At 40.8% G+C, this 25,485-nt stretch overlaps 1 protein-coding gene across 1 annotated transcript in view; it reads right to left on the bottom strand.

Annotated features, from left to right (window-relative positions):
* PCSK2 (proprotein convertase subtilisin/kexin type 2) overlaps positions 1–25,485 on the bottom strand; it is a 259,315-nt gene that overhangs the window by 56,404 nt on the left and 177,426 nt on the right. The window contains exons 6-7 of the mRNA XM_003268203.4: positions 22,144–22,220; positions 1,979–2,067 (exon numbers count right to left, since the gene is read on the bottom strand). Of these exons, the coding sequence (XP_003268251.1) occupies positions 1,979–2,067; positions 22,144–22,220 (166 nt within the window). The remainder of the gene's footprint in view (positions 1–1,978; positions 2,068–22,143; positions 22,221–25,485) is intronic.

Here is a 25,485-nt window from a genome sequence, read left to right on the forward strand (position 1 = left end):
CCAGTCGCGTCTTTGAGGTGTCAGGCTGCCTTCAGCAGGCGAGGCAGAGGCTGCTGCACCTGCCGGGTCCTCTGGCCTGCTCCCTGGCTTTTTGCCTGGGGGCGTCCTCTGCTCAAGGAGCTCCACTCGGTTCAAGCGAGCTGGGCAGGCTGGACAGGCCCGACGGCACCCCCAAACAATGAACAATGGGAACGGTGAGATTAATGCCACAGCCTCCTCAGGTTAGCGGGGTCAATTCTGAGGGGTGTTCTCCACACTCCTTCAGAGAATTACCTGCAGGACGGGGTCCCTGTTGTCCATGAGACTCACTTTGTTGGCCTTCATTCCTTTCCTTTCTTCTTCCCCCACTCCCTCACTCTGGCTTCCGGGGACCACCTCCCACATTAACTGCTTGCCCGGAATCCTTGTCTCAGGTTTTGCTTTTAGGAAGAGCAAACTAAGACAGCAGGAGAATTAGATACATTTGATGAGCACTCAATGCTCAGATGTTTTCAGAGTGCAAAAAATAAGAGAAGAGGAAAAAAGGAAAAGAAGGAGATGGAAAATGAAGCTCCCAGGAACCTCCAGAAAGCTGTGAGCTCCCCCTAACTCTTTTAACTTTTGCAGGTGGTCATTGTACTTTGTTCAAAAAACCAGTTACCTTGGGTGTGTGAATAAGAAATTCAGGTCTGAATTTTTCAGTTGCTTCCAGTTCTGTCCTGTGAGTAGAGAACCCGCCTCCCTTCGATTCCATCCCAGGTCTGAGCCTGGCTTATAAAATATTAACCGAGTGATATTCTTTCCCCTGAGCTCATAATGGCTCCTGACATTTTAATGCCAGCATTTTGGATGCACACAAAGTAAAGAAAGCTGAAACCCAGGGGCTAAGCCTCCTCTATTTACATTTTAGAAACCTCCAGATGTATTCTTTTGTGACATTCAGCACCCAGTTCAGGCAAGCCTCTTAGCAAACAGTGTTGAAAAGAGGTTAATAGTCGGTTTGTATAGGTTACTTTTGCTTTATTTAGTTCCACGGAAATGGGGTGTCAGCAGAAAGTAGGTTTATGGTTCCATTAAATTGCCAGGAAAAGAAAATATCAGGACAGTTGTAAACAAAAAAAAGAAAAGAAAAAAGAAAAACAAGGTTGGGTGACTAAGCCTGAATAAATTAAGAACCAATTTGATGCAAAACTTGGAACAAGACTGGAGCCACTCCATTCTCAGACATCTCGTTGGAAGCTTATGAATCTCTCAGTCTCTGTCTCTGTCTGTCTCTCTCTCTCTTTTTTTTTTTTTCTGAGAGGGGAGGGGTGTTGGTTTCTAAATTTCCAGTGACTTGCCACTCTTATTTCTAAAGGCTCCATAAAAAGGAAATTGTTAAATATCCTACCCTACCCAATGAAATGTAAGAAAAAGGTTCTAGGTAGAATTTCTCTTTTTAAAGATGAGTTCCATTGTGCAAAACATTTTGAAGAGCTCTGAGTATGTTTACAAATAATTTGTACACACCACCTTGTATTCTATAGTCTATATTTGAGTCTCATTAAAATGTTATTGACACTGATACAGAAGAGTAGTGACTGACAATTCTATTTATATAAAGTTCAAAAACTGGCAATAACCATTTTTTTTTGCTGTTAAAAAACAGGATCATGGTTATTCTTGAGTGTCTGAGTAGTAACTGGAAGGTGACATGAAGGGCTTTGGGGTGCTGGTTACGTTTTGTTTCCTGATCACTATATGGGTATGGCCAGTTTGGGAAAAGTCATTAGCTTATTTATGATTTCTTAACTTTTTTGAATTTATATTATGTTTAAATTAAAAATGTAAAACTATATTGATATTGCTATGCAGGTTAAAAGAAAAAAATTTTTTTCACTTGTGCCAAATCTGTGGATCCTAGCTTTTCTGCACCAGTGGGATTTTTTGCTGGGCCATGGTCAGCCTTGAGATCAGTGTGATACCTAGTGGGGGCCTCTGTTTGGCAGGGATGACTTACCTGCTACCTTGGAGTTGTATGCTACTCCAACTCCACAGATATTGTTGTTGGCGGCAGCAGAAACTTCTCCTGCACATCGGGTCCCATGGCTTTGGAAAAATATAAAGACACATTAGATACACAGTGAAACGAATTTGGCTACATCTCTTATGGGCTCAAAATTCTCTTTGGAACAAGAATGAAATCTGTGTATCATATACAAGTAAACCCTGTGTCACTGAAGAGGTCAGCCCTTGTGTTAAAGTTCTGTGAAGACTTAAAGTGCTGAGCAAACCATTATCTACCTGTCTTTTAGTTTTCTGTAAAGTGCCCCATTTTGGGGTGGTTTGTAAAGCCGCAATAGTGAAATAAAACAAGTATAACCTGAATCACTCAGAAGGCTGTGTTTTCAGACTCAAACAGCATTCAAGATGCAAAAGATTCCAATGGTACAAATCATCTGGAACTACCAGATCCAGCCATGAAAAGTCCACTTTATATATATTTATTTATTCATTTATTTTTTTTTTGAGACAGAGTCTCCTCGGTCACCCAGGCTGGAGTGCAGTGGTGCAATCTTGGCTTACTGCAGCTTCGACTTCCTGGGCTCAGGTGATTCTCTTGCCTCAGCCTCTTGAGTAGCTGGGACCACAGGTGGGTTCATCACGCCTGGCTAATTTTTTTGTATTTTTTGTAGAGAAGGGAGTTTCCCATGTTGCCCAGGCTGGTCTCAAACTCCTGGGCTCAAGCGATCCTCCCATCTAAGCCTCCCACATTGCTGGGATTACAGCTGTGAGCCGCTGCGCCTGGCTAGAAAAGTCCATTTTAATGATGGGTGAATCAAATGGGCACATATCCAGGTCTGCTGGGATAGTGCGAGTATGGCCTGCCGAATTCACAAGGTCTTTCCACTCACTGTTCAAACTGTGGCAATCAGGAAATGTGGGTGAAGGGGTTCATTGGCTACATATCCCTAGGAATTTTCCATTTCTGCAGCATCAACTAGTGCACTGTCCGGGACATCCTCTTGGGGCAAGCAAAGCTGTCACACCAGCCCTTAGAAAAAAATCACATCCAAGGGTTGAAAACACACACACACACACACACACACACACACACACACACATTTTCTTTCTCTATATGAGTCAAAGTAAATCCTGCTTCCATAAAGGCTACATATTTCATGCCTCAAAATTCTCTTTGGAACAAGAATGAAACCTGCCTATCATGTACCCAGATATGTAAACCCAGTGTCACTGCAGAGGTCCGCCCTTGTGTTAAACCTGTCCCTGTCCTGAAACAGTTCACCAAAGGCTGGAGGACAAGTGCATGTGAACCAGCTTGAACAAAGCAAAGATATTAAATAAGTCTTCTGTGTCCTTAATTTTGGCCCTTCAGCGGGGGAGAGGAATGCCATGGGCTCTCCAGAGGAACATATGGGAAGAAACATTTCATTGCCAAATTAGGCGACACTAATTAGGAATCAGCCATAAATAGAGGTTTCTTACCATTGTTCCTAACATCAAGCCTTCTCACAACCCTGGGCTTTTGAATCTGGACTTCTCTTGTCATTTATTTTGACTGAAAGAATGTGGCAGAAGTGATGAGCCTGGGGCTCAGGAGACCATGTGGCTTTTCTGCTTTCTCTTGCCACCCTGTCTAGGCTCCATGTGAGCAAGCCCAGGCTAGCCTATTGGATGATGAAAGACACATAACCTGTAATGCCTGACACCCCAGCCAACAGTAACCCATTGACATGTGACTGAGGTCATCCTAAACCGATCAGCCCCCAGCAACCTGCCAGCTGACCAGGGAGACAAGGGTGAGCTCAGCCAAGACAAGCCTAGCCTGGTCCAGATCAATAGAACTTTCCAGCCAACCTATAGACTTGGGAGCAATAATCAATGCTTATTGTTTCAAGCTACTGAATTCTGGAATAATTCGTTATGCAGCATTATCGTGGCAGTAGATTACTGGTACAATGAATGAACAAGGCTAGAGGGACACCATGGCTCACGTGTGGGGAGTCAGGGTTCACACCTGGACTGTCACGATGACTGTATTGCGGCTTTTGTGAGTAGCCTGTATTGAGGGGATGCTGGGGTGTCCAAATGAAAACCTGAGGTCCTGTGCCCAACCTTGTGGATTTCCTGAGAGAAAGAACAGGCACATCCTTTCCATCCACACTGCTGGCTTTTGCACCGGATCATCTCACTTAGCTTTTCCAGCCAAAAGCATGTATTTATATATGTACTACACTTAGGAAATAGTGTTAGATATATACAGCAATATGAATAAAACAACCTCTTTTACCAACACCTACTATGAGATGGGCCCTGTGCTGAGAGTGTTACATGTATTATTCTATTAAATCCTCACAACAGCCTATTATTATCCCCATTTTAAAGATGAGAAAACTGAAGCTTAGAAAGATGTGAAGTCACTTCTCAAACAGGAGGCAGGACAAGAATTCAAACTCAGGTCTGCTGCTTCCAAAGCCCTGCCCTTAACCATGATCTTTAACTATCATGTAATCCTATCAGAAACATGCAGATTAAAATTGTAATGGTTAATTTCACTTGTCAATATGGCTGGGCCACGAGGTCTCCAGATATTCGGTCAGACATTATTCTAGGTGTTTCTGCAAGGGTATTTTGGATGAGACATTTCAATTTGTGGACATTGACTAGAGCAGCTTGTCCTCTATAATGTGCGTGGGCCTCACCCAATCACTTGAAGGTTTAAATAGACAAAAGATCTGGCCTCCTCTGAGAAGAGAGAATTCTCTGGAAGACTGTCTTTGGACTTCACCTGTAACGTTGGATCTTCCTGGTTCTATAGCAGGCTACCGTTGGACTTGAGCTGGACCATTGGCTCTCAGGGTCTCCAGCCTGCTGGCTTACCCTGCAGATTTTGGACTTGCCAGTCTCCAGACTTAGGTGAGCCAATTCCTTATAATGAACCTCTTTTTATATGTATACGCATTCTACTGGTTCTGTTCTCTGGAGAACCATGACTAAAACAAAAAGTAACTAAGTAATTAAATCTGCTTTTGCTGGTTTCTTAGTTCAGTCATTTGCTAATACCCATATTAGTCTGTTTTCACACTGCTATGAAGAAATACCAGAGACTGGGTAATTTATAAAGGAAAGAGGTTTAATTGACTCACAGTTCAGCATTGCTTGGGAGGCCTTAGGAAACTTACTATCATGGTGGAAGGCACCTCTTCACAGGGTGGCAGGAAGGAGAAAATGAGTGCCAGCAGGGGAAATGCCAGATGCTTATAAAACCATCAGATCTTGTGAGACTCACTAATTATCATGAGAACAGCACGGGGGAAACTGACCCCATGATTCAATTACCTCCACCTGGTCTTGCCCTTGACACGTGGGGATTATGGCAATTACAATTCAAGGTGAGATTTCGGTGGGGACACAGAGTCAAACCATATCACCATTCACCTAGGTATTCTGGTACAGTATTGTCTCTCACTCTGTAACATGGTTTTTGTTGGTGGCACAAAATGCTAAATGGTCACCAGTCATTCTCTTTTCTCCCCAGGCTGCAGTAAGGCTCCCATCCTCCCTTGCACTTGTATGTGGCCATGTGACAGAGTTATGGCAAATATGTGAGCAGACGGGTAAATGTATTTGTAAACCTGGCCCATAAAAATTATCCTTGGGCAATTAATTATTCATGCTCTTTCCCCTCAAGCAGTTTGATGCAAAAAAGCCCAGGAACACTGGAAACCTATGCCAAAGATGAAAGGAGCCTGCATCCCCGAATCACGGCTTAGAGGAGAGCTGCTCCACCAGGAACACAGAGATGGACTGGTGGGTGAGTGATAAATACACTTTTTTTGTGGTGCTAAGCCACTAAACCACTAATATTTCAGGGCCAAGATTTATTTGTTACAGCTACTAGGATAACCTGAACTAGCACATTTTAATCTTATTTCTATTGATTATTCCTATAATTTTATTAGCTGCTACTCGATAAACTGTTTTGGAAGGATAAATTCTAATAATAAGTGACATAAACTAATTTGAAGGAGCCCACAAAAAGAGATGTTGAGTGACAAGGATCAGTACAAAGCAGTCTTTGATGAACAGAAAAAAAATGGCTGCGTCTAGTGGTCGAATTCCCCTGCCCTCTCACTAGGTGTGTGCAGGGTGCATGATGGACTTTTGGCATTCCTTTATTTAATGCACACTTTGAGGCTGGTGTGTAGAAGTGGGTCTTTTAATGGTGAATGGGCCTGTCTGACACTTTGGGGTTTCCATTTTGGCTCAGGCTTATTATTTAAATATGTGAAATTGTGAAATATTTTAAAAATATAGACTATTTCAGTGAATAGTACGATGACTCTCATATAGCCACCATCCAAGTCTATCAAAGCCAAACATTTTTCATACTTTGGATTATTTTTAGAAAAACATAATTCTTTACAGGCTGGGTGTGGTGGCTCACTCCTGTAATCCCAGCACTTTGGGAGGCCAAGGTGGGCATATCGCTTGAGGTCAGGAGTTCAAGACCAGCCTGGAAACCCCGTCTCTACTAAAAATACAAAAAAATTAGCCAGGCATGGTGGCCTGTGTCTGTAGTTCTAGCTATTTGGGAGGCTGAGACATGAGAATTGCTTGAACCTAGGAGTTGGAGGTTGCAGTGTGCCAAGATTACGCCACTGCACTCCAGCCTGGGTGACAGAATGAGACTGTCTCAAATAAAAAAAAGGCTGGGCGCTGCGGCTCATGCCTGTAATCCCAGCACTTTGGGAGGCTGAGGCGGGTAGAACACGAGGTCAGGAGTTTGAGATCAGCCTGACCAACATGGTGAAACCCCATCTCTACTAAAAATACAAAAATTAGCCAGGCGTGGTGGTGCGTGCCTGTAATCCCAGCTACTCAGGAGGCTGAGGCAGGAGAATTGCATGAACCAGAGAGGCGGAGGTTTCAGTGAGCTGAGACGGAGCCACTGCACTCCAGCCTGGGTGACAGAGCGAGACTCTGTCTCAAAAACAAAAAACAAACCCCTGCCCAAGAAACAACATAAATCTTTACAGATGCAATTGAGGCCCTCTCTGATGCCATTCCTTCCCCTCTTTGCTTCCTCAGAGGTAACAACTGTACTAAGTTTGCTGTTCAGAATGTTTTTATGAACTTAGGTATGCATAAGCATATATGCCACTCTTTACATGTTTCACACTCTATATAAAAATTTCCTAGTATATGATCTACGTAAAATTGGCTTTATTTGCTACACTTTCTAAAGTTAACTTGTGAATTCTGGTTCATCCATTTTTAGTGCTGTGTAGTAGTCCATTATAAATATGCTGTGATTTATTTATTTATACTTCTAATGATAGGTATTTAATTTGTTTGCAATTTGCTTGCTATTACAAATAATTTGAAAAGAAACATTCTTGTTTATTATTTCCATGTACACATAAGGAAGAGTTTCTCTGAGGTCTTCTTGTAGGACTTAAAGCAGGTTATATGGCTATGTAGTACCTCCTTCAAGGTGCGAGCAATCCTGTTGCTCGATCCTTTTCAACATTGATCATTGTCGAATGTTACCATTTTTGCTAGTCCAGTTGGTGTGAAATGGTATGTTATTGTTTCATTTTGCATTTCCTCGTCACTAGCAAGGTAATCTTTTCATAGGTTATTTGGCTTAGATTTTCTTTTCTGTGAATTGCCTGTTAATAACCTTGGCCCATTTCCTCGATTAAGGTATTTATTTATTTTTCATTGATTTGTAGCTGTTCTTTACAAATTTTGTATATTAAGCCTTTTTTCCATAAAATTTGCTGCACGTCTTCTAGTCTGTGGCTTGTCTTCCAAATTTATTTATTGTGACTTTTTTTTTGAAGAAAAGTGTTTAATTTTAATGTAGCCAGCTTTATCAATCATTTATTTTTCCAAGTGGTTTAGTGGCTTGTTTAAGAATTCCATCCCTAATTTACATTCTGTAGAGAATCCTCTGCCCTTTCCAGATCTTTTTACAATCCTGAAGAGATTAGCTGAGAGTCTAGCACCTTTTAAAGGTCTGAACAGGAATCATCTGTCATCTATTGCCTCTAAGAGTGGCCACTTAGGAGATTTCATCTACATAAAAAGAACCCCAGTCTCCAAAAACCCTTATCTTAACCCAGACACAACTTTCTATTGATTCCAGGTCTTTAGGTAACAATTCTTTCAACCAATTGCCAATCAGAAAATCTTTGAATCTACCTATAACCTGGAAGCCCCTGCTTCAAGATGTCCTGCCTTTCCAGACCAAGCCAATGTCTGCTTCACATGTATTGACTAAGGTCTTATGTCTCCCTAACACATATAAAATCAAGCTCTAACTCAACCACCTTGGGCACCTGTTCTCAGGACCTCCTGAGGCTGTGTCATGGGTCATCACCCTTAACTTTGGCAAAATAAACTTCTAAATCAATTGGGGAAAAAAGGAAAGAAATCAATCCCTATGTCATGATCATAAAGATGTTTTTCTTTATTTTTTCTAAAAGATTTATATTCATTTAGGTCTTTAATTCTCCTGGAATTTATTTACGCTCAGTATGTGGTGTGGGTGCCTATTTCTCCCCATGTGCATAGTTATCACATTTATTGAATACCTTCACTCCATCCTTTCCTTATTGTTTTTAATCATATATTAGGGTTCCTTTTATGTGGTGTCTGTTTTTGCCCTCTGTATTCTATTTCTTGATCTTTTTGTCTCTCTCTATGCTAATCGTGCAATCTCATATTATTATGGTTGTGTAATGTTTTGGTATCCAGTCGGCAAAGCTTCCCATCTTGCTGTTGTTCTGTTGTTGTTGAACTTCTACCTCATCATCTTCTTCTTTATCTTCATTCTCTTCCTCTTTTTTCTCCTTTTTTCCTCCTCCTTGTTTGTCTTCTTCTATTTTGGCCACTTGTTTTTCCATATCAATTTTAAAACAATTTTGTCTAGTTCCACTGAATAATCTATTGAAACTTTAATTGAAATTGCAATGAATTAATATATTAATTTGATATGATATCTTTATATTGTTCCATCTTCTTATCCATGAACTTAGTATGCCACTCTATTTATTTAGGACTCCTTTAAGTCTTTTGTAAATTTTGTAATTTTCTTCTTAATGATCTCACACCTTTTCTTAGATTTATAACTATTTGATTGGCTATGAAATGTAGCATAGTGTTGAATTAAAGAGATGACAGGGAGAACCCACATCTTGTCCCAGACTTGGAGAATGCTATCAAAGCTTCACCATGAAGAATAATGTTTGCTGTAGGTTTTTGATAAACAGGCTGTTATCTTCAGTTCGATAATTATCTCCTCAAGTGCATCCAGGCTAGATTTTATCCCATTTATTGAGATTTTATTCCACAGGCTGTATTTTTCAGCTGCAATTGGTTCTTTTCATGTCCATGCTTTTGTTTTTGCCTATGTTTCCACCATCATTTAGTTTTCTTTAAAATAGATGTCATCCATGCGTTTATCACTCTGAACAAACTAAAAATAACTTATTATAAAGTCTTTTTCAAGACTGCTTCATAGAACCGATTTCATATAGTACAAATTAATATCCTGATTTTTAGTTTTTTTAGGTGTATTTTTTTCAGATATTTTGGAATATTGGATTTTAGGATAACTTTGATGTGGAGATATTTTTTCCTCTTTTTTTTTTTTTTATATCTCTTTCTTTCCTGGCTACTGGTCCTATGGTTGTTTCAACTGACTCCTTAGTTCTGTTTCTGACAGCCAGTTTCTACAACAGTGTTTCAGGGATCTGCATTCACAGAGATGAGGAGATAAGACAGATTAGTCAGCAAGCCAGTGTGCAACTTGGCCAAGTTCATGCACATGAAGCTGTCTTTGTCTTCTGGTCTCCAGTCTCTCTGCATTTACAGATTCTTAGACAACAGAAGACCCATGGTGGCCAGCTGCAGTCTTTTCACCCTTGGATTTGGAGAAAGAAGCTCCAGTGTTAGACATATTAGAACTGAAATGCAGAGACTTCCTGGCTGGTTTGGCATCGACCACGTTTGGTGGCTAATGTCCAATGAGCTCTACAGGGTAAGACTTTGGGGTTTCAAGAGCCTACTTGATAGAATAGATGAGAAATGAATAGCTCAGGCAGAATAGGTTAGAATAGGTGATAGGTGAGAATGAGCAAAGCCGCCTCTGGGGAAGTCCCTGAGTCTGCTGGCAAGCACCCATTGCTCTCTGGAGAAGTGAGCAGACTCTTCGTCTTTCTGAAGCCAGATGCTAGACATTTCAATTTTCCTAAGAGATCAACTTTGTCTCATGCATACAAGGTATCTTTGGCTATAACTCCTTTTTCAACCAGCAATACAGAAACACAGGCACTAGAATCTTGACAGAAAGTTTAACCTTGAGCTGACTGTTATCTAGTTTCTGTCAAAAGCTTAAATGAGACAGCAGATGTCTGAGAAAGGTGGGTGAATGGCGGAGCCATCCATTTACTCTTGTAGCATAAATTCTCCTACTTTTCTTTGTCGTTGAATAATCTTTGACTTAGCTCCTGTAGGAATCCCTTTGCTGAATTTCACAACTCTATTGGTTGCCGGTTAGGGAGTGCGTACCATGTGCCATGCTCTGTACCAAGCACTCTATACCTGTTTTGAATCCCCAGTACAAGCCTTCAAGGTGGGAGCTTTAGTCCCTGTTTATAGATAAGGGAACTGATTCAGGGATCACTCATTCCATACCAAGCAATTAACATAATATTACATTTGTCTACATAATGTGCTGTATTTCTCTCTCTTAAGAAAAGAGTTATTGCCGTCTGAGGACCGTAAAATCTCTATATGGCTCTACACATTAGCTTACAAAGTAGAACTAATTATACCCAAATATAGGTCTTTCTTTTACAATCTTTATAATTTTCTCCATAACCCCTAAATCTATATTACATCTATCCTTTTAGCTGAAGGAAAAATTTAAATAATAAATACTTTTCTAATCCAGGTAGGGGACTAGAAATTTACAAATTAAATGCTGTTGGATTGCACTGTGCTCTGGTTTGGATGTAGAAAGGGTTAGTTACAAGCAGTCACGTTTGAGCTAATATAGACTGATGAGGTAGTCCTAAAGCTCACATGAAAAAGACTGTCTTTGAAAACAGTTTGCATTTTATTATCCAGGAGGTGTTTCAGAATTAGTTCAAAAAGACATAAGGGAAAGATGTTCATCTACTCCGAAACTGTTAAGTATCACCAGGGTAAGGTATCAGCTTACATCAGTGTGAAAATAGCCAACCAGAGAGGGCCTTTTTTCTCACACTGTTTTGTGGCCTGTTGCTTGGTGTTCTTCAGAATGAAGTATGACTTTTAATAAGAAAATAAAAGTTAATCCCAGAAAACCTTTCTTATTTGAAGGTTTAACTAATGCTATCAATCACATTGGCTCACAAAGAGATAAATGTTCTTCAGCCTCAATTTATCCATCTTCCTTCCCTCCATTTTGTTTGCTTGAGTAATAAATGTCTTGTCTCTTCCTGAATTTATAGTCAACTTTTTGCAGCCAAGAATTGCATCTAACCCAGAATCTCTCACTATTTAGGGTTTAATAGATAGAGTATGCTGCATCCCTTGATGCTTCATAAATATCGTCAATGGCAGGGATGACATTTCAGTGGTGAACGCCTGTCAAAGAAATGCTATGCAAGAGAGATTTTTATGGACAACAGCACAGTAATGGAATACAGATCTGCAATGCATCACCAAACATTGACCTAAAACGAGCAGGGCTGCAAGATTATTGACAAAACGTGGGCTGCAGACCTTGAGAGCAGCGGGTAGCTTGAAAATGGACAGATGTCAAGGCCACTCAACATCTTGGCATGGTTGAAAAGGTATGTCACTCATCCATCAACCAGCCAGTCAATATTTTTTGAGTGCCAGCAAGGAAAAAAATGTAATGCTAAATCCTGATACCTCCCAGCAAATCAATTATATCTGTTTTGCACATTACCGATGCTCATTAAATGTGTATTTTCTACCTTTTTGCAATTTGAGTTACTATTATTATTATTTTGTTTGGTCAAATGTATTTTCCTCATTGCAAGCTAAGAGAAAATTACAATCTTTTTGAAAATGTCTTAACTGTGTTTCAAGTACATCCCTGGAGCTCAGATACTGCATGTAATTATTAAATGGTTCACAGTAGAATAAATACAGTTGCTCTGCTTAAACAGGAATAATCCAACAAAAGCAAATCAAGCACAAGGCAAGCTATTCTAATATACACATTCCCTAAAAGCAGTTCTGCATATGTATGAAGTTTGTTTTCCTAAAGCACCCTTGGCTTGGAGTTTAATAAAGGAAAACAATGAGTATGTGCAGCGGGTATGAGATGATGGTTTAAAGTGTCAAGAAAACCTAGGAGAGATGTGTTGCGATTGAACTCAGTCTCCCAACCAAGGGGAACATTTTACTTCTTTGTTTGAGTGTCCCTTATAGTGCATTTTATTTTCTACTTGCACAGCAGTGAGAATCTCGTGCTGGACAGCCACTGCCTTTTCCTGTGAAGCAATTGCTCCTGCATTGTAACTAGCCTTTGTGGCAGTCAGTGTGGCTGGAATAGTTAATAGCAACAAGCCTATCGCTGGTCAGCATGTCAGCCCTATACTGGAGTTTCAGGGCATGATGACACCAGCATTTCTCAAGAGCACCAAGTCTGCTGAACAGAGATGGGGCATCGGATTTGGTGCCTATGCCCAGAAAACACCTGAAGAACCTGTGGGATGCCTTGGTGTCTGCACAGCTGGTGGGAGGCTCATGCTGGGTCCTGTGCCAGCCAAGAACAAGTGCCAGGCTCCAGGCTATTGGGGCTTCTGAGAGTAGCAGCATATCTTGAGTGTAATGAGAGAAGGAGCCTCATCTATGCCCCTGGCCCAGTTTCTGACCTAACCACAAAATTTATTTTTTTCTCCTAGCAACTTTTCCAACCCTTTTATGCGCCACCTCACTTGCGGATCCTTCTTAGAAGGCTGGCTTCTGCACCAGCCTCCAAATCCCACAGCAGTTATCCAGACCACCTCCTGAACATATCCTGCACCTCCCCGCCAGCCTATCTTTGTCCAGATTGTATCCTTGCCCTGGGATACGTTTGTTCCCTACTCCCAACTCTACCTATTGCCTTAGATAAAATCCCAGACCAATGACCCACTGGCATCAAATCCTGCCTCCACTTCTTATTAGCCCTGTAAACTTGCACAAGTAACTTAACTTCTCTGTGCCTCAGTTTCCAAAATGGGGAAATCATAATACCTATTTCAGAGGGTTATGACGAGAATTAGTTGAAAGAATACATGCAAAACACAGAACAGTGCCTTAAATACAGTAACTGTTCACCTTGCATTAGCTCTCCTTGTGTTAGTTTAGTCTGGGCTACATTTTTGCATTGTAGTAACTTGGGCATCTGTTGCCCGATCATTTGACATTGCAAGCTCCTTGGAAGCTTGCATACCAAAACAGTTTCATGATACCAAACTGAAGTCCTCGTTCTGTTATTATCTCTTTTTATGCCCTATGCTAGTTAAATTTACTTCTTGTTATTAGAAAAAATCAAAAACATACAAAGATAGAGTAAAATCCCATGTACTCATCACAGAGCTTTAACAATGATTAACTCATAACCAATTTTATTGCCTCTATACTCCAATCATTCTCTTCCCTCCTGCCTCAAACCATAAGTAATATTGAAGAAAACATCAGATATAATATCATTTCATCCCAGAGGGGTTTTTAAATAAACATATCCTACACTCATGGAAGGGACACTTTATTCAAATTCTCCTTCACTCAAGGAGGAATCATCTCCAGGATAATGGTGATGTTTTGAACTAAGGATTTTCCTGGTGCTGTGGACTTGAGCTTCACCTCGCCAGCCTCCCATAATCATTTACAATGGTAGTTATGTATTGAAAGTAGTTGTGATTTGAGTGGTGGCATCATCCAGTCTTTGTAATAACAAGCCATAGTGGGTGAGGATCTTTGAAAATGACTTGATAATTGAAAAGAACCCATTTACTGGTCAAAGTGGACACTCTGTCTTAGTCATTGGCTCCCTAAGGCATGGGGATCATGCTTGCCTGAGTCACTATGACTGTGTCTCGGGTAATAGGACACTTGGGAATTCTTACTGCTGACAATGATGAGTTTTATTGCCCTAAGCACTAATTAGTCCTAATTGGAGGTTTTTAGCTGGTTTAAAATTATACTTTTGAGAACAAGTTTGCAAATGAAATATTTAAGAGAGAAGACATTTCCTTAGTGTTTATAGTTTTTTTTAAACTTTCTTTTTTTTACACTTTTAAGTTCTAGGGTACACGTGCACAACATGCAGGTTTCTTACATGGGTATACATGTGCCATGTTGATTTGCTGCACCCATCAACTTGTCATTTACATGAGGTATTTCTCCTAATGCTATCCCTTCCCCAGTCCCCCATCCCCCTGACAGGCCCTGGTGTGTGATGTTCCCCGCCCTGTGTCCAAGTGTTCTCATTATTCAGCTCCCACCTATGAGTGAGAACATGCAGTGTTTGGTTTTCTGTCCTTGTGATGGTGTGCTGAGAATGATGATTTCCAGCTTCATCCATGTCCCTGCAAAGGACATGAACTCATCCTTTTTTATGGCTGCATAGTATTCTATGATGTATATGTGCCACATTTTCTTAATCCAGTCTATCATTGGTGGACATTTGGGTTGGTTCCAAGTCTTTGCTATTGTCAATAGTGCCGCAATAAACATATGTGTGCATGTGTCTTTATAGTAGCATGATTTATAATCCTTTGAGTATATATCCAGTAATGGGATTGCTGGGTCAAATGATATTTCTAGTTCTAGATCCTTGAGGAATTGCCATACTGTCTTCCACAATGGTTGAACCAATTTACACTCCCACCAACAGTGTAAAAGTGTTCCTATTTCTCCACATCCTCTCCAGCATTTGTTGTTTCCTGACTTTTTAATGATCACCATTCTAACTGGCGTGAGATGGTATCTCATTGTGGTTTTGATTTGCATTTCTCTGTTGACCAATGATGATGAGTATTTTTTCATGTGTCTGTTGGCTGCATAAATGTCTTCTTTTGAGAAGTGTCTGTTCATATCCTTTGCCCACTTTTTGATGGGGTTGTTTTTTTCTTGTAAATTTGTTTAAGTTCTTTGTAGATTCTGGATATTAGCCCTTTGTCAGATGGGTAGATTGCAAAAATTTTCTCCCATTCTGTAGGCTGCGTGTTCACTCTGATGGTAGTTTCTTTTGCCACGCAGAAGCTGTTTAGTTTAATTAGATCCCATTTGTCTATTTTGGCTTTTGTTGCCATTGCTTTTGGTGTTTTAGTCATGAAGTCCTTGCCCATGCCTATGTCCTGAGTGGTATTGCCAAGATTTTCTTCTAGGGTTTTTATGGTTTTAGGTCTAACATGTAAGTCTTTAATCCATCTTGAATTAATTTTTGTATAAGGTGTAAGGAAGGGATCCAGTTTCAGCTTTCTACATATGACTAGCCACTTTGCCCAGCACCATTTATTAAATAGGGAATCCTTTCCCCATTTCTTGTTCTTGTCAGGTTTGTCAAAGATCAGGTGGTTGTAGATGTGTGGTGTTATTTCTGAGGCCTCTGTTATGTTCTATGAATCTGTTGTGGTATTGGTACCATGCTGTTTTGGTTACTGTAGCCTTGTAGTATAGTTTGAAGTCAGGTAGCGTGATGCTTCCAGCTTTGTTCTTTTGGCTTAGGATTGTTTTGGCAATGCAGGCTCTTTTTTGGTTCCATATGAACTTTAAAGTAGTTTTTTTCTAATTCTGTAAAGAAAGTCATTGGTAGCTTGATGGGAATGGCATTGAATCTATAAATTACCTTGGGCAGTATGGCCATTTCCATGATATTCATTCTTCCTATCCATGAGCATGGAGTGTTCTTCCATTTGTTTGAGTCATCTTTTGTTGAGCAGCAGTTTGTTGGTCCCCTTGAAGAGGTCCTTCACATCCCTTGTAAGTTGGATTCCTAGGTATTTTATTCTCTTTGTAGCAATTGTGAATGGGAGTTCACTCATGATTTGACTTTCTGTTTGTCTGTTATTGGTGTATAGAAATGCTTGTGATTTTTGCACATTGATTTTTGTATCCTGAGACTTTGCTGAAGTTGCTTATCAGCTTAAGGAGATTTTGGGCTGAGATGATGGGGTTTTCTAAATATACAATCATGTCATCTGAAAACAGGGACAATTTGACTTCCTCTTTTCCTATTTGAATACCGTTATTTCTTTTTCTTGCCTGATTGCCCTGGCCAGAACCTCCAACACTATGTTGAACAGGAGTGGTGACAGAGGGCATCCTCGTCTTGTGCTGGTTTTCAAAGGGAATGCTTCCAGTTTTTGCCCATTCAGTATGATATTGGCTGTGGGTTCATCATAAATAGCTCTTATTATTTTGAGATACATTCCATCAATACCTAGTTTATTGAGAGTTTTTAGCATGAAGCGCTGTTGAATTTTGCCGAAGGCCTTTTCTGCATCTGTTGAGATAATCATGTGGTTTTTGTCATTGGTTCTGTTTATGTGATGGATTACATTTACTGATTTGCATATGTTGAACCAGCCTTTCATTCCAGGGATGAAGCCCACTTGATCATGGTGGATAAGCTTTTTGATGTGCTGCTAGATTTGGTTTGCCAGTATTTTATTGAGGATTTTTGCATCGATGTTCATCAGGGACAGTGGTCTAAAATTCTCTTTTTTTGTTGTGTCTCTGCCAGGCTTTGGTATCAGGATGATGCTGGCCTCATAAAATGAGTTAGGGAGGATTCCCTCTTTTTCTATTGACTGGAATAGTTTCACAAGGAATGGTACCAGCTCCTCTTTGTACCTCTGGTAGAATTTGGCTGTGAATCCATCTGGTCCTGGACTTTTTTTGGTTGGTAAGCTATTAATTATTGCCTCAATTTCAGAGCCTGTTATTGGTCTATTCAGAGATTCAACTTCTTCCTGGTTAGTCTTGGGAGGGTGTTTGTGTTCAGGAATTTATCCATTTCTTCTAGATTTTCTAGTTTATTTGCGTAGAGGTGTTTATAGCATTCTCTGATGGTAGTTTGTATTTCTGTGGGATCAGTGGTGATATCCCCTTTATCATTTTTTAATGTGTCTATTTGATTTTTCTCTCTTTTCATCTTTATTGGTCTTGCTAGTGGTCTATCAATTTTGTTGATCTTTTCAAAAAACCAGCTCCTGGATTCACTGATTTTTTTTGAAGAGTTTTTTTTTGTCTCTGTCTCCTTCAGTTCTGCTCTGATCTTAGTTATTTCTTGCCTTCTACTAGCTTTTGAATTTGTTCACTTTTGCTTCTCTAGTTCTTTTAATTGTGATGTTAGGGTGTCAATTTTAGATCTCTCCTGCTTTCTCTTGTGGGCATTTAGTGCTATAAGTTTCCATCTACACATTGCTTTAAATATGTCCCAGAGATTCTGGTATGTTGTGTCTTTGTTTGCATTGGTTTCAAAGAACGCCTTTATTTCTGTCTTCATTTCGTTATGTACCCAGTAGTCATTCAGGAGCAGGTTGTTCAGTTTCCATGTAGTTGTGTGGTTTTGAGTGAGTTTCTTAATCCTGAGTTCTAATTTGATTGCACTGTGGTCTGAGAGACAGTTTGTTGTGATTTCTGTTCTTTTACATTTGCTGAGGAGTGCTTTACTTCCAATTATGTGGTCAATTTTGGAATAAGTGCGATGTGATGCTGAGAAGAATGTATATTCTGTTGATTTGGGGTGGAGAGTTCTGTAGATGTCTGTTAGGTCCGCTTGGTCCGGAGCTGAGTTCAAGCCCTGGATATCCTTGTTAACCTTCTGTCTTGTTGATCTGTCTAATATTGACAGTGGGGTGTTAAAGTCACCCATTATTATTGTGTGGGAGTCTAAGTCTCTTTGTAGGTCTCTAAGGACTTGCTTTATGAATCTGGGTGCTCCTGTATTGGGTGTATATCTATTTAGGATAGTTAGCTCTTCTTGCTGAATTGATCCCTTTACCATTATGTAATGGCCTTCTTTGTCTCTTTTGATCTGTGTTGGTTTAAAATCTGTTTTATCAGAGACTAGGATTGCAACCCTTGCTTTTTTTTGCTTTCCATTTGCTTGGTAGATCTTCCTCCATCCCTTTATTTTGACCCTATGTGTGTCTCTGCACATGAGATGGGTCTCCTGAATACAGCACACTGATGGGTCTTAACTCTTTATCCAATTTGCCAGTCTGCATCTTTAAATGGGGCATTTAGCCCATTTACATTTAAGGTTAATATTTTTATGTGTGAATTTGATTCTGTCATTATGATGTTAGCTGGTTATTTTGCCTTTTAGTTGATGCAGTTTCTTCCTAGCATTGATGGTCTTTACAATTTGGCATGTTTTTGCAGTGGCTGGTACCAGTTGTTCCTTTCCATGTTTAGTGCTTCCTTCAGGAGTTCTTTTAAGGCAGGCCTGGTGGTGACAAAATCTCTCAGCATTTGCTTGTCTGTAAAGGATTTTATTTCTCCTTCACTTATGAAGCTTAGTTTGGCTGGATATGAAATTTGGGATTGAAAATTCTTTTCTTTAAGAATGTTGAATATTGGCCCCCACTCTCTTCTGGCTCGTAGGGTTTCTGCTGAGATATCCACTGTTAGTCTGATGGGCTTCCCTTTGTGGGTAACCCGACCTTTCTCTCTGGCTGCCCTTAACATTTTTTCCTTCATTTCAACTTTGGTGAATCTGACAATTATGTGTCTTGGGGTTCCTCTTCTTGAGGAGTATCTTTGTGGTGTTCTCTGTATTTCCTGAATTTGAATGTTGGCCTGCCTTGCTAGGTAGGGGAAGTTCTCCTGGATAATATCCTGAAGAGTGTTTTCCAACTTGGTTCCATTCTCTCTGTCACTTTCAGGTACACTAATCAAATGTAGATTTGATCTTTTCACATAGTCCCATATTTCTTGGAGGGTTTGTTCATTTCTTTTTACTCTTTTTTCTCTAACCTTGTCTTCTTGCTTTATTTCATTAGTTTGATCTTCAATCACTGTTACCCTTTCTTCCACTTGATCAAATTGGCTATTGAAGCTTTTGCATGCGTCATGAAGTTCTCATGCCATGGTTTTCAGCTCCATCAGGTCATTTAAGGTCTTCTCTACACTGTTTATTCTAGTTAGCCATTCATCTAACCTTTTTTCAAGGTTTTTAGCTTCCTTGCAATGGGTTAGAATATGCTCCTTTAGCTTGGAGAAGTTTGTTATTACTGACCTTCTGAAGCCTAGTTCTGTCAACTCGTCAAAGTCATTTTCCATGCAGCTTTGTTCTGTTGCTGGTGAGGAGCTGCGATCCTTTGGAGGAGAAGAGGCATTCATTTTTTAGAATTTTCAGCTTTACTGCTCTGGTTTCTCCCCATATTTGTGGTTTTATCTACCTTTGGTCTTTGATGTTGGTGACCTACAGGTGGGGTTTTTGTGTGGATGTCCTTTTTGTTGATGTTGATGCTATTCCTTTCTGTTTGTTAGTTTTCCTTCTAACAGTCAGGTCCCTCAGCTGCAGGTCTGTTGGAGTTTGCTGGAGGTCCACTCCAGACCCTGTTTGTCTGGGTATCACCAGCAGAGGCTGCAGAACAGCAAATATTGCAGAACAGCAAATATTGCTGCCTTATCCTTCCTCTTGAAGCTTTGTCCTAGAGGGGCACCCATCTGTATGAGCTGTCTGTTGGCCCCTACTGGGAGGTGTCTCCCAGTTAGGCTACAATGGGGGTCAGGGACCCACTTGAGGAGGCAGTCTGTCCATTCTCAGAGCTCAAATGCCATGCTGGGAGAACCACTGCTCTCTTCAGAGCTGTCAGACAGGGATGTTTAAGTCTGCAGAAGCTTCTGCTCCTTTTGTCCAGCTATGCCCTGCCCACAGAGGTGGAGTCTATAGAGGCAGTAGACCTTGCTGAGCTGTGGTGGGCTCTGCCCAGTTTGAGCTTCCCGGCTGCTTTGTTTACCTACTCAAGCCTCAGCAATGGCGGACACCCCTCCCTCCACCAGGCTGCTGCCTCACAGATCAATCTCAGACTGCTGCACTAGCAGTGAGCAAAGCTCCATGGGTGTGGGACCCGTCAAGCTAGACATGGGAGAGAATCTCCTGGTGTGCTGTTTGCTAAGACCATGGGAAAAGCGCAGTATTTGGACAGAAGTGTCCCATTTTTCCAGGTACAGTCTGTCATGGCTTCCCTTGGCTAGGAAAGGGAAATCCCCTGACCCCTTGCACCCACTGTCCAACCAGTCCCAATGAGATGAACCAGGAACCTCAGTTGGAAATACAGAAATTGCCTGTCTTCTGCATCAATCATGCTGGGAGCTGCAGACGAGAGCTGTTCTTATTTGGCCATCTTGGAGTGGAAGCTTTTAGTTTTTTTAAGGAGTGTTTTTACAGCACATTGCCTAGGAAGATTTGACTAGGGGAGATTTTGTTTGGGTGCAGAAAATGAGATTGGGGGAAAATCTTTCCATTGGTTATATTTTTGTGCTTATATCAGTCCATCAAAGACTAATTTAGTACCTACTAGCTACAGAAAGACAGCAAGTATCCAGTGGATATGTTGCCACTGTGCTTTCTGATATTCATGCGGACAGTTGATAATCAATCCTGCTGAAGCCAGACCCTCTCATGGCCCTTCTCAGCACCATGCCCTGGAGGGCCATTGCCAATTCTGTCTAAACCCCAGCTTAATGTCACACATTTGGTAACTTCACATTCTTGTGTCTGAAATGGTTTATTTGCTAAATATATGCTAAGACCTAGGGTTAGAAGTCACAGAGGTAAAACACACTTCATACCGAAAGTTTTCAGACCTTTTTTTATACATTCTCATCCTCCAAACACACACTTCCAAGCATTGCATGTCATTTGCAGGTTGCAGGTGATGTGGATAGAGAACGAATTGTGCTATCCGACATCAGCAATGATCTTTACAAAATATTACAAAATTAAATTTTATTTATTTTTTCTTATTTTCTGCATTTGTACTCAGAACCTGTGTACCCTGTGTCAACCCTTGATGAGACTGAGGGGTCTCCGGGCAACTTGCTAACTTTAGAGACAGAATCTAAGCTTCCTGTCCACCGAGGCTGTACCCTTGAACATATTCTGGTCATCATGCTTCCTGTATCACATAATACAAATGATACTCAGCAAAGAATAGTACAAATGTGGATTTGGAAACAATTTGAAGCATGGGGCTAATCTTGGCTTTCACTTGAATTTTAATTGTTTGACCAAAGAAGCCCTTCAACCCTTCTGAGCCTGTTTCCTTATCACTAAACTGAAAATGACAACATTTGTTTTATCTACTACTTAAAGTGCCATGAGAAATAATAAAAAAAATGGATAAAGTGCTCTGCACATCATGTATTTTTATACAACTAATTGAAGTTCATATGTTTTTATTAACTTCACCCAAGGACATCAATAACAGGGAAACACTAGGTTTAAAAATTATAGTATTCTTTCATTGAGCAAGCCACACATCTTTATTTCTTCATATCTCTTATACGTAATTAACCATTTAAGCAAAATGTTTACTTGAAGAAAAAAGAGACCACATTTCCATGTTTAGTGGCAAAACAAGCTGAAAGAAAATTACACTCTTGGAAGGACTGTTTGGGTAGTTTGACATGATAGGATCTTTGTCCCAAGCAATACTTCAAACCTCTGACAATCACACTTACTGTTTTGCTGAAAGGGACTCCATGAGCTGTTATGGGGTTATAGCAGAAAACGTACAGAATGCTTTTCAAAAACACATAGACACAGACCCATGGGGCAAAATATTCTCTACAATAGTTTCAACACATAAAGCAAAATCAGCATGTTTTAAATCACCTCATAATGGGTTGAGAAAGAACTTCTTATTTCTATTTCCTTTTCTCTTTAATGGATTAAAGTAGCAAATAATTTCAAGTTCAGCAGAACAAAACAGTCAAAAGATTATTCTAGAGGAAGATTGTAATATTAAAAATTTCACTTTAGAGAATGTAGCCACCAAGAAGAAAAATCACATTATAATTTAATGAAGCATGGGGATTATTTTGCTGGTGGTAGTCAAGCCTGAAACAAAGTAAAATAAAACCCCAAAGCCTAAAGTCAAAGAGACCTTCCAAGGCCCAGTTTACCTGTTAAACCAGTCATCTGTGTACCGAGGGTAAGGATAAGGGTCGTTGCTGCTGAAGTCGTAACTTGCTTCGGCATTCTGAAAAACACAAGGCATCTCATTAGGTCCGCACAGCCAGAGGTGCAGTAAAGGGAAAGTGCTGGGAGACGTTAAATGCTTCTAGTCTTCCCTGGAGTGCTGGGTTAGTGTGCTGCACTGGACCAACCCTTACAAAATTGTGTTGGAGCCAAAGCATGTCTTTGGAGTTTTCTATCCTCTCTTGATATTCTCTTTCAGGCTTCCCCATTTCATCCTATTTCAAGCCTTCAAGGGGTTAGCAAATTTAAGCCCTGTGTTCTCCAGGACTGTCTTCCTTTCAAGTTGATGTATCCCATGTGGGTTAATGGATTTCACCTGGAACCCAGGGTGTAGGGTAAGCTTCCTTGATGCTTCCTTGGACAGATGGCCAGATGTTCTAGTTCTCACATCACGAGTGAGATGGCCTCTAGAGTTTCTTTGCTTTACAGAGAAGGCTCACATCCAGCTTCTTCCTTTAGAATAGCATAGGCTGGTTTCCTTTCCCCTTATGGGTTTTAAACCCCTGCCCAAGGCCCTGACGTTGTCCACAATTGACCTTATTTATTCACTCAACAAATATCATTAAGAGTCCAATATATGTCAGAGACTTTGCTAAGTATGGGAATATAATGGTGGCATTCCTGCCCTTATGTAACTTATAGCCTAGTTGTGGGAACAGACATCAATCGAAAGATCAAACAAAGAAATATACCATTACAAACTTCAATAAGTATCTGTATGAACTCTTATGCCCTACAGCATATGGTCAAAAGTGTACTATTCTCTGTCATCCAGCACCTTCCTTTTTCCCATTGAGAATCTTTTCCCCCACATAAATCAATTATGTAGCCACTAAAACTGTCTAAGCAATTTTGTGGGTTTTTTTTTTTTTTTTAACAGGTCTTTAGTTGGTCTGCCTTTTATTCTGGTCTATGACGGGAGATGACCCACCATTGTTTAGTGAATAACCCATTCCTTCCCCATTCCCTTCTCTGCTTGCCTGGAGAAGCTGATCTCTCTCGAGTTCCTTTTTTCCTCATCTCATTCTCCTCTCCATTGTTTTGGGGGTCTGAAATGAAGACCCCAAATGGCTTCTTGGTTCACAGTATACATTGGGCCAGGAAACACTGGGTTAGAGGCACATTCCAGCTTTGGCATTTCTTGATGTTATGGGTCCTGAGACATATTTAGGAACTGTGCTTTATCATAAGGTGACACTAGTTTTGTGACACACTTGAGTTTGTGACACACACTTGAGTTTGTGACACACACTTGAGTTTGTGACACACACTTGAGTTTGTGACACACACTTGAGTTTGTGACACACTTGAGTTTGTGACACACACTTGAGTTTGTGACACACTGGAGTTTGTGACACACCGGAGTTTGTGACACACACTTGAGTTTGTGACACACACTTGAGTTTGGGACACACTGGAGTTTGTGACACACACTTGAGTTTGGGACACACTTGAGTTTGTGACACACTGGAGTTTGTGACACACACTGGAGTTTGTGACACACTGGAGTTTGTGACAAGCCTAATGTAGTGGCATAATGCTTTTAAGAGCAACTCCACTAATTCCATTAATTTTTGTTTTATTGTTTAGATGACAAAATCACCTATAGTTGTAATAATCAGAATTGTAATGCTAATTTATTGAAACCACTGCTGTACTTGGGCAGGAGTCACCCTGAAATTTGGCCCAGTCATTTGCCTGGAGTCTTAAGCATGTCGATCCTTTATTCCAGGATCTAGGTCTTCATTCAACATTTGGCTTTCAGAGAGGAGGAAGTCTTCTCATCTCCACTGACCATAATTACTAGCAAGTCGCCAGTTTTTCGACTTCTTCCCCGCTTAGACCCCAGATTGCTTTCATTCACTTTTAAAGTTTAATTCTGTATCTGGCCCACAATCCTTGTTCCTGGGAGACCCTTGTTCCTGGGAGAAAGTGGCCTTTCTCCCACTGACTTCCCATGTGATATTTGGATTTCCGTTTTCTTCAGAGATACTATTTTGAAATAGTAACTTGTCTTCCCCAAGTGTGTTCTGTTCTCCTAACCTCTGAATTTTTCAGAGATAAGAGCATTCTTAGGTATAGTTAGTGGGGTAGGAATATCGAGAGAAACACAAGTTAATACTTTTTTTTCTGGGCTTCAAAGCTGAGATTGAAACTTAAGCAGTAGATTTGGAAGAGTATCTGCCCAATCTGGTTTGTTTCTCTTTAGAAAAAATTAAAATTCCCTAAGGTGAGGTGGGTGGAAATCCAGCACGAGTGGCCACTCAGCAGGCCCCTGAGGCTGCCTCTTCCTTCTGAGCTGTGCTGTTGGAGTGGGAAGGGGCACGCTGGGATGTCCAACCTCAGAGTGGCCTGGGACTCAGCTCACAATAGGGGCATAGTGTTGCAGATCAGAAATGCTCCTGTGAAGCATCTGAGCTACAGGCTTGGGGCAGCTCCACCCTGCATTCCCTTGATCCCCAGTGCAGAGCAGGGAGTGGAGGTTGGTGAGGATGTGACACTGAGAACTAGCTGGCCTAGGACATTTGGGTGGTCAGGACAATAAGCATCCAGGGTTTAGGTAGGATCTGGGTGAACTGACCGCTGAGGCCAATGGGAATGTTGTTATTGCAGAAGCTGGAGTGGACAGATGATGAAAACCAGCACTAGGCCCCCGTCTCCCTCTCTGGAAGGCTGTATGAATCTTTTGAAGCTTGAGAGCGCTTCTGGAGACAGGGAGGACAGGGGCAAAACATGAGCAGACTGAGACCATGTTTCTGTCAGGCTGGCAGAGGGAAATGAAGTCAGTGAGGGAAAACTAGAGAGTGTCTATCCCTTTGTAGCTGCTGCCTGAGTGACTGGCTTCTCAAACTTTCCACTCGGGCTTATCTTTTGGGCTGATAATTATCACTGGGTTCTGTCTGGGTGAGGCTCTTGGCTCTGCTCCTGACTCTGGGAAGATAGTTTGGCTGGACATGGCAGGGGTTGGAAGGAGGACCTGGAGAGTTCTGAGAGCAGAGCTCACAGCAGAGAACCCTCAGAACTCCGCAACCACTTTTATAACAAGAAGAAAGACCGTGTATTCTCTGGTGTCAAATTGGCCTCTGAATGTTGAAATGGATGATAACTCAGGAACCCCAATTATTTTGTTGCCTTTGCAATTAAGTTTTGATGACTAATGCTTAATTCCTTGGGTAACAGTCTACACTGAACATTAAGGAAGGCAAACAGTTGTTATTCTTGTTTGGCTGTGGGTTTTCTGGCTAAAAATCAAATGGTTTCTAGCA

The sequence above is a fragment of the Nomascus leucogenys genome, chromosome 13 (genome assembly GCF_006542625.1).
Source record: "Nomascus leucogenys isolate Asia chromosome 13, Asia_NLE_v1, whole genome shotgun sequence".
Taxonomy (NCBI): Eukaryota; Metazoa; Chordata; class Mammalia; order Primates; family Hylobatidae; genus Nomascus; species Nomascus leucogenys.